The sequence below is a fragment of the Eulemur rufifrons genome, chromosome 30 (genome assembly GCF_041146395.1).
Source record: "Eulemur rufifrons isolate Redbay chromosome 30, OSU_ERuf_1, whole genome shotgun sequence".
In the NCBI taxonomy this organism is placed as follows: Eukaryota; Metazoa; Chordata; class Mammalia; order Primates; family Lemuridae; genus Eulemur; species Eulemur rufifrons.
The window spans coordinates 20317387-20333306 of NC_091012.1; the positions used below are offsets into that span (position 1 = coordinate 20317387).

General features: G+C 53.0%; 1 protein-coding gene across 1 annotated transcript; it reads right to left on the minus strand.

Moving 5' to 3' along the window:
- Positions 1-219: 219 nt before the first annotated feature.
- Positions 220-14029, minus strand: LOC138378181 (long-wave-sensitive opsin 1). Its single transcript, XM_069463501.1, has 6 exons — positions 13859-14029; positions 8735-9031; positions 6293-6461; positions 5267-5432; positions 2896-3135; positions 220-434 (listed from the first exon to the last, which is right to left on the minus strand). Exons 1-6 carry the CDS (start codon positions 14013-14015, stop codon positions 324-326), a joined length of 1140 nt encoding a protein of 379 aa, XP_069319602.1. The 5' UTR covers positions 14016-14029; the 3' UTR covers positions 220-323.
- Positions 14030-15920: the final 1891 nt, after the last annotated feature.

The following is a 15920-nucleotide window of genomic DNA, read 5'->3' on the forward strand; positions in this document are numbered from 1 at the left end:
CCACCAGCCTAGGGAGACGTGTGCAGACACCTACCTGCCTCGCACTTCCATTTCACCACGATCCTTCCATGCCATCTGTAGACATGAGGCTTGGAGAAAATTAAAGTCTGTGAAGCACTGCTTTCCTCTTTATCCCCCTCATGCCCTCTCGAGACCCAGGGCCTGAACACTCAGAGGCTTAGGTGGCCCCAAACTGCAGTGAAAGCCCCTGTGACTTTGTTGGTTTTGGCAAAGAGAAATTACAGTTATTTCATAGGGATGGAGGAGAAGGGGAGGAAGAGGTAGCCAAAGCCCCAGTGGGTGGAACGGGTAGGAGGCAGACCTCAGGCAGGTGACACCGAAGAGACAGATGAGACCTCTGTTTTGGAGGCGCTGGAGAGTTCAGAGCCATCATCAACCTTCTTCCCAAAAAGCTGCAAGATGCAGTTTCGAAACTGGAAGGACAGAAAGCGTTATTTAGCAGAGCAGGAAGGGCCATTACACTGTGCAAAAGGTAAGGTTTGGGGCATTCATTAAGTGTCACCTTGATGATTTAACATCTTCCCTTCTGCCATTCAGAATCGAATCAGGAGGATCGGGGAAGGCTCAGGTTACCCCTTGCACATGGGTCATCTCAGTCATTTAATTTAGCAGTTGATGGTGACCATTATGAATTGAATTGTGTCCCCCAGAAGGATATGCTCAAGTCCTAACCATTGGAACCTGTGAATGTATCCGTATTTGGAAATAGGGTCTTTGCAGATGTAACGAAGATGTGCATTAAGATGAAGTCATACTGCATTATGGTGGGCCCTGACCTAATGACTGGTGTTCTTACCAGAAGAGGAAACTTTGGACACAGAGACACAGACACAGAGGGAAGAAGGCCATGTGAAGATGAAGGCAGACATTGGAGTAACATGTCTTCAAGTCAAGGTCGACCAGGGATTGCCAGCAAACACCGGAAGCTGGGAGAGAGCCATGGGGCTGATGCTCCCTCGCAGCCTCCAGGAGAGACACCTTCATTTGCCAGCACCTTGATTTCAGACTTCTGGTTTCCAGAACTGTGAGAGAATCACTTTCTGCTGTTTTAGCCACCGAGTTTGTGGTAGTTTGTTATGGCAGCCCCAAGACACTCATACAGTGACCAAACACGATGTCAGCTAAGGGGCGCAGACATACAGTGACCTGTTTCCAGACTGTCTGGCAAGGGGCTTAGAGGCAATTTTGGGAAAAGGAATGTGACTGTTATCTTTCTTCTAGTCGGTCAATTTTGGGGGGAGGCGAAGCCTGGGTAGGCAGTGGTCTAGCCGCCTACCTCATCTCTTCAGCCAAGAGAGTCTTCTGGAACCAGCGGGCTCTGCTCTTCGCTGGTTCATCCCTAAAGAGATCTGGGCCCTATTCATTTCTCAAATTATGTCTCATGTCATCACTGAACTAAGCACAGTGCTTTGAGAACCCAGACCAAAGGTGGTTCCCAAAACTTTCAGGCCTACTCTTGACTACCTCCAGCTCCCTCGGTCTTCAAAATTCTCTAAAATAAAACACATGATTATTGAAATTAATAACGTAAGAAATGGGCTGAACAGCAGAAATCGACTCAGCTGAAGAGCCGGCACATAGGGCTGAGGAATTCATGCGGCTGATTCATCCACATCCACTTACTGAGCAGCCCCTGCATGCCAGACTCTGCTCCAAGGGGACACAGCAGTGAGCACGAAAAGCAAAATTCCCTGTCCTCATGGAATGTCATTCCAGAAAACTCTCAGAATGCAGCAGGACAGGATAACAGTGTGGAAGGGTGAAAGCAAAGTGCAGAGCCATCTGTCTAGGAGGGGAGTTCTGGAAAGGAGAATGGAAAGAATCAAGTAAAGACTGGCCTTGGCAAGATAGTTTAGGATTCCAAACACCAAAACAAGACCTAAAAAAAGATCCTCATGAAAGACAGGAAACAGGGGTCTCTGAGCATCCACATGTCGACGGAGTTCCTGGGACTCGATTGTGGGCCTGGTCCTACTTTTTCGAAGTTACCAGGAAGGATTCATGCCTAATGAACTGTACTGACCTTGTCCCTGGCTTGTGCGAGTCAGGGCCAAGCCAAAGGGGATGGAGCCATCGAGTGAGTCGCTTGGAAGGGATGGATTTGGTCTGGTGAAATGAGAGGCTCCTGTGGACCCTTCTGGTCACCATCAAGTCACATACCAGCTGCACTTTAATGAAGCGTATGAGATGGTTCGAGGAAGGGTAAGGCAACTTGCACTCGGATGATGAACCTCGCAAGGTCACCTGAAACCTACTGGGAGGGATCTAGGAGTCAGGAGCAACTCGCTGCTGAGGCCCAGGGCACCAACTAACGGTGGCTGCCACTGGGCAAGGCCAGAGTAATTCCCCCTGAACTAACCCACGAACTCACGAAAGCTCTTGAACCCTGGGTCAGTGCAGCCAAGAAAGACCTGCTTTTGTTCTTATAGGAAGACAAATTGGAGAAGTCATGGTTTGAAAATGGAAAGCTGAAGGTTGAGAGAAGAGTTGAGTCTGGAAAACCAAGAGGGGCACACCTAGGGTAAACGTAGACATATTCACCAAGTCCTAGAGCGTCTGAATTCCAAGGGAGCCCTTGAAACTCGACAGCCAGAGCTCTAGGGCCACCAGCACGGAGGAGTATATGCAGCGCACACAGACCTTGGCATTACCACCCTCAGGCTGAGACGTTAAGGGACACCAAGCCTTCTGCTAATGGCCAGGTGGAGGTCTGCTGGGGCCGGGGCCATGCTGAGCCTTTTCCCGAGGGATCATTATCAGCCTCCCCCAGATGCTCCATGAGCTCCTCATTAGAGACACGATTCCAGGTGGGAGCCATCACTGCATTGTTCCAGGAGAAACAGTACTTCGAGTTTGATCAATGGCATTACTTACCTGCCGATTCATAAAGACATAGATAATGGGGTTGTAGATGGTGGCACTTTTGGCAAAGTAGGCTGGCAGGGCAGCCATCAGAGGGTGGAAGGCATAGCCAGGGTGGGCAGCGGCGAAGCATGCAAAGAAGGCATAGGGTCCCCAGCAGACACAGTATGCCATAATCATCACCACCACCATGCGTGTCACCTCCTTCTCGGCTTTCTGGGTGGACTCAGATTCTTTCTGCTGCTTTGCCACCTGGGAGATACAGGGACAGTGAGTGGGGGCGTCACCCAGGGCTCTGTATCTGAAAGCACTCCGTGGTGCTATTGCTTGGGTGAGTCAGGCGGGGGGCAGCGATAGGCAGGGACAGGGAGTCGTGAGGGGGAGGAGATGCGCCCACTTGCTACCCAACCCTACCAGCCAGCAGCCACCTTCCACCTCTGAGTCCCAGCACGACCTGCCCCAGGCACACACGACAGAGCCCTGGGCTGGCTCTTCTGGGGCAGTTCTTCTAGGCTTTGAGGTAGCAAGCAGCCGTGCCTGGTCTAAGATGACCCCCAGAGTCTTCAAAGCTCTGGCTTTAGCCGGCAGGAGTTTGGGTGTCGTCTCCTGTGCTCGGGTCTGGGTGTGGAGGCCTCAACTGGTCACCAGAGACAGAGTGAAGAATGAAAGCGCCAACAAGACGAAAAATGGTGGTGGGAGGGTGAAAGCAGTTGGTGTTTCTCTAGCTAAACCAGTGGCTGGTGAGGAGCCCAATGGCAATGCCAGAGCAATAAAGACAATTCCCTTGGGCTTTCTTTCTTTCTTTTTTTTTTTTTTTGTTTTTTTAGAGACAGGGTGTGGCTCTGTTGCCTGGGCTGGAATGCAGTGGCACGATCATGGCTCACTGCAGCTTGGAAATGCCGGGCTCAAGCGATCCTCATGTCTCAGCCTCCTGAGTAGCTGGAACTACAGGTGCGCACCACCATGCCCAGCTAATTAAAAGATTTTTTTTTTTTTTTGGAGAGACAGGGGTCTTGCTATGTTGCCCAGGCTAGTCTCAAAGTCCTAGCCTCAAGTGATCCTCCCCCCTCAGCCTCCCAAAGTGCTGGGATTACAGGCGTTGAGACACCACGCCCGGCCCTCTTGGGCTTTCTGGACCAGGATTGGCCAGTCTGTGGACTGAATCCTGCTCCTGGACTCCTTGTGAGGCATAAATGTTCCTTCCAAGGGAAGCTGAGGGCAGCTGTCTCGGGGCAGAGGGAGGAAGGAGACAAATGGCCTCCAGGCACAGGGACTTGGGGGGAAGTCACAGAGGCCAGCCACTGTCTGCCATGGGCAGGGGACTGATGGCAGGCAGCTGAGTGAGGATGAAAGAGGGACTACGAAGACTGGTATCCTGGGAGGGCTGGGACAGCAAGGCTGGGGAACCCATATGGCCAAAGCCACGGCCAAGCCTCGGCTGGATGCCTGCAGGAGCCTGCGGCCCCAGGCTGTGAGGTGAGGAGAGCTTATCACAAGCTCGTGGACTCCCCTAGCAAGAGCTTGGAAGCACAAGCTGATCCAACTGTGGGCATAGGCCGCTTCAGATAGGAAAGACACCACCCTGAAGGGCCTTCCACCACCTATGCTAGGCAGGTCCTGCCAGTTCACAGATGGCACATCTAATCGAGCTCAGTGTAGGGGAATTGATTGACAAGGGGGTGACTCTGCAGAAGGGGAGCACAGAGCTCTCGGGCCCCGCAGGCCCAGCCTCGCTCTCGTTCCTCACTCTGATTTCCAGCGCAGCCCAGCCTATGGGTGGGGGTGTGTGTGGCGTCCCTGGCTGTGGACAGGATGGGCTTCCCAGGCAGAGGGCCAGACACAGGAGGATGGGGAGTGGGGCTGGGGGGCAAGCAGCACACTGGAGTCCACTCCCTGGCTGCCCCAACAGCCCCATGAAAGGGACAAGGATGCCCCCTTGGCAGCCTTTTAAAAACACCCTTTGAGTTGCAAGTTTCATCTGCTGATCTGCCTGCTCTCCGCACTCCAAGGGAGAGGTAGGCGTTCCCATCCCAGAACCGTCCTGCGTCAGTGGAAAGGCGCCGCCCTGCTGCCTTACCGGGCTCCTCCAGGAAGGGAGTGGGCAGTCCCATCCCATCCCACAGGGCTGGGACAGGGGAGCCTGGGCTGAGGCTGCAGCCAGCACAAGAACCCCAGAGTGCAGCCCCAAAGGAATTGCCTGATTCATGTCACTGGATCTTACTTAATATTTTCTTACAGGGGCAGAATCCTCTTATCTGAGGATTTTTAAAAAATAGTTCAGGAGTCTCAGGGGACTGATTTGGGGGCAGAAGAGCTTGGAGGGAGGAGGGCGCGCTGGTGATCCTCTGGCCCCGCGTAGATGTCCTGCCAGCGGGAGGCTTACCGCTCGGATGGCCAGCCACACCTGCAGGTAGCACAGCATGATGATGCTGAGGGGGATGATGCAGCACGTGACCATGAGCACTATCATGTAAGACTGCACCCCGGGGTACGAGCTGCCGCTGAACACGTCCGGGCCGCACGACGTCTTCAGGCCGTGGGGCCAGTACCTGGAGAGAAGAGCCAGCAGCTGGGCGTGGTTTTTGAATTGAGGTGAAATTCACATTACATGAGGTTAACCATTTTGAAGTGAATAATTTAACAGCATTTAGTCCATCTACTTCCAGGACATTTTCATCACCCCAATCCTGCCCCCTTTGACAAAGGGAGGGTGAGGTTCCTTCTTGCTCCGACCTTCTAAGAACACCGATGAATACCTGAAGCTTTTTTTCTGACTATAGCTAAGGGATTTGCTCACCAGGTGGCCACAAGGATAAAGTGAGATAACCCCGGGTAGCACCGCCACCAGGGCACATGCTTGGTGACCGGCGTGAGGAGGTGGGAGATGAAAACAGCCTTTTGCAAGGCTTGTTTTCCAGAACGATGGAAGCTTCCCGAGAACTTATTCATGAGCTTGTCAGGTAAGACAGCAAAATGCTATCCTGTCCAGTCCCTCTGAGCCAGTTACTCAGAAACGTGGATCCTCCCCCAAAGAATCAGCCTGGCCAGGACGCAGATGACCTACAGGCACAGGTGGGACTGCAACCCAAGTAACCTGTGAAGGCGGGCTGGGGGTGGGCAAAATGTGCAAGAAAGAGCCCTGGAGTCCAAACGTGCCCTGAGTTCGGTCACAGCCGTGTGTGCTCCCACGAGCTGCTCACGCTTAGGAGAAACAAATGTCTCCAGAGCTCGGGGACCGTGGAGCCCATTTCTTTGTTCTATGTTGCAGCCAAACAGGTTCATACATTCACAGACATTGCATGCTCAAAGGGGTCCACAGATAGGAAGGGATTTGCCCCAAAGTCACAAAGTCTGACCCTCCTTGTTCCGTCGCAAACAAGCCACCTTCCTGGCACCCTTGCACCCTTACCTGCTCCAACCAAAGATGGGCGGGGCCGTCCACACAGCAGCCCAGACCCAGGAGAAGGCGATGCCCACGATGGCCAGCTTGGCATCAAATCTCACGTTGCCAAAGGGCTTGCAGACCACCAGCCATCTCTCCCAAGAAATGATGGCCAGGGACCAGAGACCCGTGATCCCTATAGGGGAGAGCAGACAGATGAGGACTTTGAGCCGGAGCAAAGGAGGAACAGCTTCCAACATCACCTCTTCCTTCCCGGACTAGCTGACAGCTTTCAAGATAGAGAGGTGTCCCCCCCATGTGGCTGCAAGACCTAATTCTCTAAAAAGTGTTGCTGGGTACAGGGTGCAGTGGGCCTCTTGGCCGGCGGCCGGCTCGTCAGTTTACTTCTCTTTCCTTCCCCATCTCATTCTGCCTCTTCTCCCACCTTGCTCCCCACTGACCCCAGTGGCTTAATTTCTCCTACTTTCCGCTTCTCTTTCCCCTTTCTTTCTTTCCTCTTGACCTCAATTGCTTTCTCTCTGGAGCAGGAGCTCCGAGCTCCTGGTTTGGCCACGGAGTTTCTTGCTGACTCAGTCATGGAATCTTGAAGCTGCAAACCTCAAACTCACTGAGCTCGGTCCTCACCGTCCGCACATCCATCCCCACGGAGGGAGCAAGCAAGAGCCACGAGGCCCTGCGCCTGCTCACCTGCCAGCCCTTCCTCTGACGCCATCCACAGAACTCTTGATGGCCACCTCTACACCAGCGTGACCACACTGAGGTGCTGTTGTCCCAGCCAAGAACAAGGAGACAGGATGTGTCTAGTAACCTGTGCCCCTCGTTCCAGCCCATGCCCACATTCCTGATCCACACCCCTCCCACTCTGTCCTGCTTAGCTGCCCAGGGTCTGTGTGTGGCATTCAGGGCTCCATGGACTGGAGACATCTTCCTTTCTGCTAACTTCTCGTGGACACTTGGAATTTCCTTCCATTATGAACATAGCAGTGTTAGCAGTACCCGTGACTCAGTCGGCAAGAGAAGTCACAGATGTCATATCAATTTACAGAGGTGGCAGACATTCTGAAATATCATTTTTGCTCATCCCTACTTTGAAATCTCAGCAGTTTTGTTAGGCCAGATCCTGTTATTTAACACTTTAGTACAGAATGGTGTCATGAATACTTTTAATAAATGCTTTAATACTAATACTTTTCATGAAAGACTGTTACTAATTAATATTTAATACTTTGATAACTATTTTTCAAGATAATTGGCTGCCTCTGTAGCCTATAGATCTCATTTCATGCACTTGCAAGCATTCTTCTGAGATGGGGTCTGCAGGCTTCCCACAGGGCCAAGGGCGTCTGTGACACCAAAACTGGCACAGAAGCACTGGCTGCTTGGCACCCGAGTGCCCCAAGAACAGACCATGAACAGAGGCAAAGGCGAGTGGGAGACCCTGGCACAGGCAGAATCAGACATGGGCACAGATGTAGGGAAGGGCTGAGTGACACTGAGGCCACGCCCACTGCAGAGCACTTGGACTTGGGGCACGGCCTTTCCCTGCCTGAGCTTCCCTGGCTTCAGCAAGTGCGCTGTCTGGTCCGGGCCGTCATCCGCACAGGGAGGGGCAGTCACGTGAGGTGGGGGCGGGGCCGGCAAGAGCAGGAGCTGCTTCTGTGGATGTTGAGTGCCAGGCAAGGCAAGTGGGGCCTCCCACCTCCAGTCTCCTTCCCCTGAAATAAAGTCCCAGCTCCTCAGCATGACATCCAAGGCCTCCCCTCTCCCCCTGACTGGACCACCAACTGCTCCCGGCCTCTCCTCAGCCACCCTGACCCAGCCCACTTCCTGCCCAAGAGCACTGCGGGCGGCACTGTGTGGTCACTATGTGGGCATGAGGCCCTCCTCAGCACAGAGCCCGGCACACGGGCACTTAGCCACTGTTCATCGAGCTGAGCGGAATGGTGGCCCAGAGAGGTATCAGTGATGCGGACGGGGAAAGGGATCTGGGCTCTCATTGCAATGTCCTGAGAGCTCTAACGGGAATCGTGTCTTTTGCAGAGGAAGAGCAGACACAGGGGAGCTGAAAGGACGTGTGTCCCTGGTTTGGGTGGGGGTTCTGTCCAGGGCGCCCCCATACCGTGCTGGGATTATCTGGCTCCACATCTGTGTTCTCCCACGCCAGCCCCACAGCCCCAGACTGGCTGTCCCTGGGCAGAGCCTGACTCGAAAGTAGGAACTCAGGGTGTGTTGGACTCAAGCAAGCCAAATTTAAAGTGGGTGCTCAGATGGAAGCCTCCAGAACCCTGTGAGCCCCTCCTCCCGCCCCTCTGATGACCCTGTGGGTCTGTCTCCCTTTGCATTTGTGCCTCACACGCATGCACTGCCGGCTCGGGAGTTGCTGTGTGAATGTTGTCTTTACGTGCACCAGGCTGGGTCTCCCCTGAGCCTGGGCCCTGACCCGCTTACCACACAGGGAGACAGTGTAGCCCTCCAAGACACACAGAGGGTGGCCCAGCACGAAGTAGCCATAGATCTGGTTCACAACACTGATAGTGCTGGCGATGATGGTCTCTGCTAGGTCAGCGATTGCCAAGTTCACCAGGATCCAGTTCAGAGGGTGGCGTAGCTTCTTGAACCTCATGGTGGCCACCAGCACGAGCCCGTTAGTGAAGACGGATGCGATGACCACAAAGATCATCCAGGCGCTGGTGAGGTGGTACACCCACCTGGGAGCAATGTGGTAATTGGGGCCTTCAAAGGGGCCTGGAGGCAGGAGGCACAGAGTAGAGAGGAGCTGGGCAGCAGCGTCACCCACCCGGCCCACCCTGATCTCGCCCTGCCCCGCTCTGTCAGAGCCTCTCCGCAGCCCTCTCCACCCTCCTGCCCGACACCCTCATTTGTGCAACTGGCTCTTTCCCTCTAGCTTTGCCCATCCTCAACCTCCCCTCCATCCTGTCTCTTGTGCCAGAGGCTGTTGCCTGCTGGTCATCCGCACTGGCATCTTGAATCTGACAGAACTCTCCCGCACTCCTGCCCCCTCCTTTCCCCCAGCCCCACTTCCTGCGCTGCTTCCGGGAATGCTCCGCAGCGTTCTGTCGTCACGTTTTTGCTCCCAGAGTCCTCTGCCTTCACAACGACAAACCCTTTCGGACTGTGAAGCCCAGCTCAGAAGCCTTTGCCTTCTGGAAGCCTTTCTATTTCCCCAGCTGCTGTCAACTCAGCCCCTTGGGAAACCCGAGCATCTGCCACACTCTGCCAGGTACTGTAGCACCCCCATGAGTCCCTGTGTTCAAACCCTAACCCCCAAGGCCATTGGATTAGGAGATGGAGCCTTTGGGCGGTGATTTAGGTCATGCAAGTGGAGCGGGTTGGGGCCCTCATGAATGCGATTAGTGTCCATGTTGAAGAAGCCCCAGAGCGCTCTCTAGTTCTCCAGCTCTCTTTCTACCACGTAAGGACACCGTGAGAAGCTGACAGTCTGCAACTGGGAAGAGGGCCCTTGCCAGGACCCAACCATGGTGGCACCCTGACTTTCGGCTTCCAGAACTGTGAGGGATAAGTTTCTGTTGTTTAAGAGCCACCCAATCCATGATTTTTTTTTTTTTTTTGAGACAGAGTCTCACTCTGTTGCCTGGGCTAGAGTGAGTGCCATGGCATCAACCTAGCTCACAGCAACCTCAAACTCCTGGGCTCAAGTGATCCTCCTGCCTCAGCCTCCCAAGTAGCTGGGACTACAGGCATGCACCACCATGCCTGGCTAATATATATATATATATATATATAATTTTTTTTTTAGTTGTCCAGCTAATTTCTTTCTATTTTTAGTAGAGACAGGGTCTCACTCTTGCTCAGGCTGGTCTTGAACTTCTGAGCTCAAACGATCCGCCCGCCTCGGCCTCCCAGAGTGCTAGGATTACAGACATGAGCCACCGTGCCCGGGCTATGGTAATTTCTTATGGCAACTGGTACTAAGACACAAATACAAGTCTTGTCTCCCTCACCAGAGACTGTGCCTCAGGCATGGTCACATATAGCGTCCAGCATACAACAGATGCTCAGGAAATGAATGAATGAGTGAATTAGTGAAATTCATATACTGGAGCCCTAAGCCCCAGCACCTCAGAACGTGACTGTTTTTGGAGATAGGGTCTTTATGGAGGTGACCAAATTAAAACAAGGTCATTAGTATGGTCCCCAATCCAATATGATTGGTGTCCCCTTATAAAAAGGGGACATTTGCACACACACAGGACATCACTTGGAGACGAAGGCAGAGAGCGGGATGATGCTTCCACAAGCCACGGGCTGCCACAGATTGCTGACAACCCCGGACGCTGGGGAGAGGCGTGGAATGGATTCTCCCTCAGAGTCACTAGTGGGGACCAACCCTGCTGACACCTTGGTCTCAGACTTCTGGCCTCCAGAACTGGGAGACAATAAATTCTTGTTGTTTAAGCCACTCAGATGCCAGTATTTTGTCATGACAGCCCTAAGAAATTCATACAGAATAAAAAGGGCCGGGCACGGTGGCTCACGCCTGTAATCGTAGCACTCTGGGAGGCCGAGGCGGGTGGATCGCTCTAGGTCAGGAGTTCAAGACCAGCCTGAGCAAGAGCGAGACCCCGTCTCTACTAAAAAAATAGGAAGAAATTATCTGGCCAACTAAAATATATATATAGAAAAAAAATTAGCTGAGCATGGTGGCACATGCCTGTGGTCCCCGCTACTCGGGAGGCTGAGGCAGGAGGATCCCTTGAGCTCAGGAGTTTGAGGTTGCTGTGAGCTAGGCTGACACCACGGCACTCACTCTAGCCCGGGCAACAGAGTGAGACTCTGTCTCAAAAAAAAAAAAGAAAAAAAAAAGGAGGGGTAACACATCTTGATTGTAATACAGTGGCTCTACACCTTTTCGTGTTGGAAAGACCTTTTCCGCCACCATCGTTTCTGGCAGAACACAGTCCTCGCTGCCATATTAGACCCCTTGGCACACCTGTGAAAGCATCCACGGAGAGTCTCCTGGATTTGTCAAGATTCTCTGGTTGTGTGTCACAAAACTCCAACTCGAACTAGCTTAAGAAAAACGGGGACTTCCTGGCTGTGGCTAGGAGAGACAGGTAAATCTCACCCCTAGTACAGCCAGGCCCCATGACACCTCTTCTTCCTGCTGTGCCTGGGCCCCATTTGTGCCTAACATGGGGAGCACCCAGAAACCCGTTAACAATATCTGCAGCCACGCCAGGCGGCCCAGGACCCCGGAACCCCCAATGTGAACAACAGGGACAGACTGTTGACATCTCAAGACCAGCGTGGGGTCGGTGTCTGTGCAGAAGGGAGCGGAGAAGAGCGATGGGGCTGCTGATGGACCCAGGAACAGAGAACCCGTAACCTGCCAACAGATTGTTCCCAGAAAGCGCAGCAGGTTAATTTGAGAAGAGCAGCTGCAACTGAGAGGTGTTCGGGATCCTCCAGTTGCAGGAAAGTGCAGAGGAGTAGAACAATCCAGGTGCTACCACCTCTCAAAACAAGGCAGCCAGCAGAGTCCCTGACAGGTCCCTGGCAACCGATGGAGTCCAGACTGGGACCAGACGGGCAAAGGAGGGTCCACGCAGGAGTCGGGGAGGGGAGAGGAGCTTCTAGCAACCCTCCCGTTTGCGCCCTTCCTTTGGCTCTCCCTTTGCTGTGACAATGGGGCCGGTTGTCATCTGTGGCGTATGTACCACGCTCTGTTAACCTATGTCATGCTCTTGCCCTATAATCCTATCTTTCTTTCCTCAATAAACTTCATTTCTGTGCTTCCAGAAAAAAAAAAAAAAAAAAGAGGCACTTCTAGCCACCAGAGCAGTGTCCCAGCCTGCTCCTCCCTCCTGAAAGTTCCAGAACTGGGCCGGGCGCGGTGGCTCACGCCTGTAATCCTAGCACTCTGGGAGGCCGAGGTGGGCAGATCGTTTGAGCTCAGGACCTCCAGACCAGCCTGAGCAAGAGCGAGACCCCGTCTCTACTAAAAATAGAAAGAAATTATATAGACAGCTAAATATATATATAGAAAAAAAAATTAACCGGGCATGGTGGCGCATGCCTGTAGTCCCAGCTACTCGGGAGGCTGAGACAGGAGGATTGCTTGAGCCCAGGAGTTTGAGGTTGCTGTGAGCTAGGCTGACGCCACGGCACTCACTCTAGCCTGGGCAACAGAGTGAGACTCTGTCTCGGAAAAAAAAAAAAAAAAGAAAGTTCCAGAACTGATTTCATGAAGAAATGAGCAAGAGAATCAAAGTCAACTTCTAGGCAAAGTGATTCTAAGAAATACAGGAAGGGAGGGAATCGGGTCAGGGGTGGGCAGGCAGAGACGCTAGACTTCTTCAAATACACTCTCTTTGCTAGATTTCAATTTGGACACTTCAAGCTATTTTATTACAGAATTATAAAACAAAATTAAAATTTAAAAAGCAATCCCTGAAAATCAAAAACAAATGTACCTAAATGCATCTCCACTCAGTGGCATACCCACACGGAGAGAGGCCTGACTACATGACCTAGTGGCGTATACCCTAAGGATAAAAAGACCTGTAAAAATGTTACGTTTTTTGGTAATCACGTTATTGCTGGTAGTGCTGGTATCGTTATTTCGAGACTATTGTGTGTGTGTGCTGTGAGATAAACAAATGAGTAAGTATTTGACATTCTAATTCTAATTGTACCCAAAATCCTTGAGAACAGGACTCACAGATGTAAAACCCATTGGCAGCTACAGGGGAGGGAGGTCATTATTTTGAAAACAGAGAAATAGAAGGGAAGAATCAAGCATTTATCTCACCTCTAGTACACACCGTACCCCTGGGGAACCCAAGAGGAGAAATGAGAGCAGTTTCTCCTTATCAAAGTAGACAGCTAATAGATTTAGACAGAGTTAGGTGTCAGAACGTCATCATTTTGCATCCCCAGTGGTTTAATTGGTCTGGGCATTGAGTGTCAGTAGCTGCCAACACTCCAGAAAAGAGACGATCTCCTAATAAATTGGTCTTGCCAAAACACACCAACAAATCTGCTCTCTGTCGGGCCTAGGCCTCTCTCCCACGACTGCCCTGGGCGCTGAGCAAACCTCTTCTCCGCAGAAGGGTGCAGCCAAAGGCTGCATGCCCCAGGCTGGAGTTGGACCAGATGACTGCTACAGTCTCTTTGGACCCTAAGGTTCTAGAACTTTCTTGCTCTCTGATGCTGTCTTCCCCAGCTTCCCCCTATGGGGCAAGGCAGGCCTTCAGGACACCCCCTCAGCCCCTAGGTGTTTGTAAAGACAGACCCGCTCCTCCCCCAGGAAGCTCAGGGTGTTTTCACGTAACTGGAGCTCACTAGCAATGCACACAGCGATCTCGGGGCCACCCTCGAGTTTATGAACTCTTCCCTGGCCCTGCATTCTCAAAGGGTTTGGGAAGCCTATGTGGTCTGAAATGCATATTCGATATTAGGGTGTCCTTTTGTATTAGGAAAGGAACCCCCATTGATGTCATCATAAAAGGTAAGGAGACGACCTTCGCCGCGAGTTGGGGTGTGCAGAAGAGACATTCCCTCGGGTGGGGCGGGTGCCTGCTCGCTCACCTCTGGTGGCGTTGCTGTTGGTGTAGGTGAAGATGCTCGACTGGGTGCTGTCCTCATGGCTGTCCTGGGGCTGCCCGCCTGCGAACCTGTGGGGTCCCCATTGCTGGGCCATGGCTGCGGAAAGCCCTGTCCCTGACGCCCTCCAGCCCTGGCGCATTGCCTGGGGGTCACAGCACTTTATACCAGCCTGTGGGATCAGCCCGGGCCTCCTCACCTTAGAAGCTCCCAAACCCTACACCATCTGATCTCTTAATTGGGCCTGGGACTTAGACCTTCTCCTCCCAGCTCCTTTGAGGGCAGCTCAGAGGGATAAACCCCCAACTGCCTCAGGTGCCCGTGGAAGCCACTGTGGCCCTTGCTTATGTTTATGTGTCCTCTGTTCCCTTCCACTGTCCAGCGCCTGATTTTAGGTCACACAGACCCAAGGGGCAGGATTTGCAGGTTGGGGTGTAGCAGGGGAAGCAGCCCAAAGCCTACAGCTGCCTTTCTCATCTGGTTCTTTTGAAAGCCCCAGGAGACTATTCGGGGCTGAGGCCTGGAACTAGAGCCTCCTTGTGGGGCAGACCGTTTCTGTGGGCCCAGATGGGTGCAACGTGTGCCAATGGGGCTCCTCTTCCCCCGGGGTGGGGGGAATAGTCTGGCAGTGTGGGCCTGGGGGTTCCCTTTCAGCTCCCCCCCAACTCCCCACGAGCTGCAGGTGCCTGTGGGGAGCTCAGCTCCTGCCTGCCCAAGTCCCCCTTCCCCTGAGGCCATGACCCTTCCTTGGGCTGCCCAGCCACAGCCTCCCTCTTGACGGTCTGGTTGCTGCCGGCTCCGCGCTTGGCAGGGGCGCTGATTACCTGTTATTGCCCAATCCGTTAGTCGCACCTCAGTTTCCAACCCGAGACCCTGTTCCCCCTCCACAGGCTGTCCTTAGGAAGCACATCCTCTCTCGGGGCTTCCAGCAGCTCCCCGCCACTCAGTCCCCAAATTCAGCTGCCTTCGGGTACCTCCCCTGGCTTTGCTCCTTACGCTCAGTGAAGCCAGGACGTGGGCTCGTGGCCTTTGCGTCTCCTTTCTAGAGGCCGTGACCCTTCAGCACTCCTGGCTCCACGCCTAGGGCTCCTGGCAACACGGCCCCTCCTGCAGGCACACGGGAAACCCTGGCTGCCAAGCTGAAGGCCAGAGCTGTGTGCAGCCCCAGCGTGGCTACCTGTAGCACGAGTGGCTTTTAGCATTGGTCGGTGCCTGCCACATGCCAGGCGCTGGGCTGGGGGCTCTGTGTGGAATGGAAGGAAAGAGTCCTGGCCACAGCCTAGAAAGCTGGGCTCGATGGCCAATGGCACCTGGTAAGCTGTGTTTTCACTGACTACAAGAGAAGGTACACCTGGCACTGCTACTCCTGTACACCCGAGAGAATCGAAAACGTATGCCCACACAGAAACTTGTACAGAAATATTCCCAGCAGCACGATTCACAATAGGCCAAAAAGTAGAAACAACCCAAAAGTTCATGAACAGATGAATGAATAAACAATACATGATCTATCTGTGCAATGGAATATTATGTGTCCATAACAAGGAATGCAGTACCGAATCTTGAAGACATCACGCTCAGTGACAGAAGCCAGACACAAAAGGCCACACAGCGCACAAGTCTGCGTCTACGAAATGTCCAGAATAGGCAAATCCACAGAGACAGAAAGCAGAGTAGTGGCTGCCAGGACGGGGAGGGGAGGAAATGGAGAGTGACTCCTTAATGGGTATAGGAAATCCTTTGTGGGTGATAAAAAATGTTCTAAAATTAGATTGTGATGGCGCAGCCACTGGGAAAAAATAGTTGGGCAGCTCCTCAAAAAATTAAACATAGAATTATCATGAGAGGCAGCAATTCCCCTTTTGGGTATATACCTAAAGGACTTGCAAACAGGGTCTCCGGGAGATACCCGCACACCGTGATCACGGCAGTGTTCACAGTAGCCAAAGGGTGGAAGCAATCTGAGCGTGCGCTGATGGACGAGCGGCTAGACAAAGTGCGCTCTGTCCAGATAACAGACTCTAATCCAGCCTTAAAAAGGAAGGAA

Excerpts from the sequence above, each read along its gene's own strand:
- LOC138378181 (XM_069463501.1), bottom strand. The coding sequence starts at position 14,015 with ATGCGCCAGGGCTGGAGGGCGTCAGGGACAGGGCTTTCCGCAGCCATG. Across the intron at positions 6,462-8,734 it reads CTACACTGTCTCCCTGTGTG|GGATCACGGGTCTCTGGTCC; the intron begins GTAAGCGGGTCA and ends TCTCCCCTATAG. Across the intron at positions 3,136-5,266 it reads TGTGGCTGGCCATCCGAGCG|GTGGCAAAGCAGCAGAAAGA; the intron begins GTAAGCCTCCCG and ends TGTATCTCCCAG.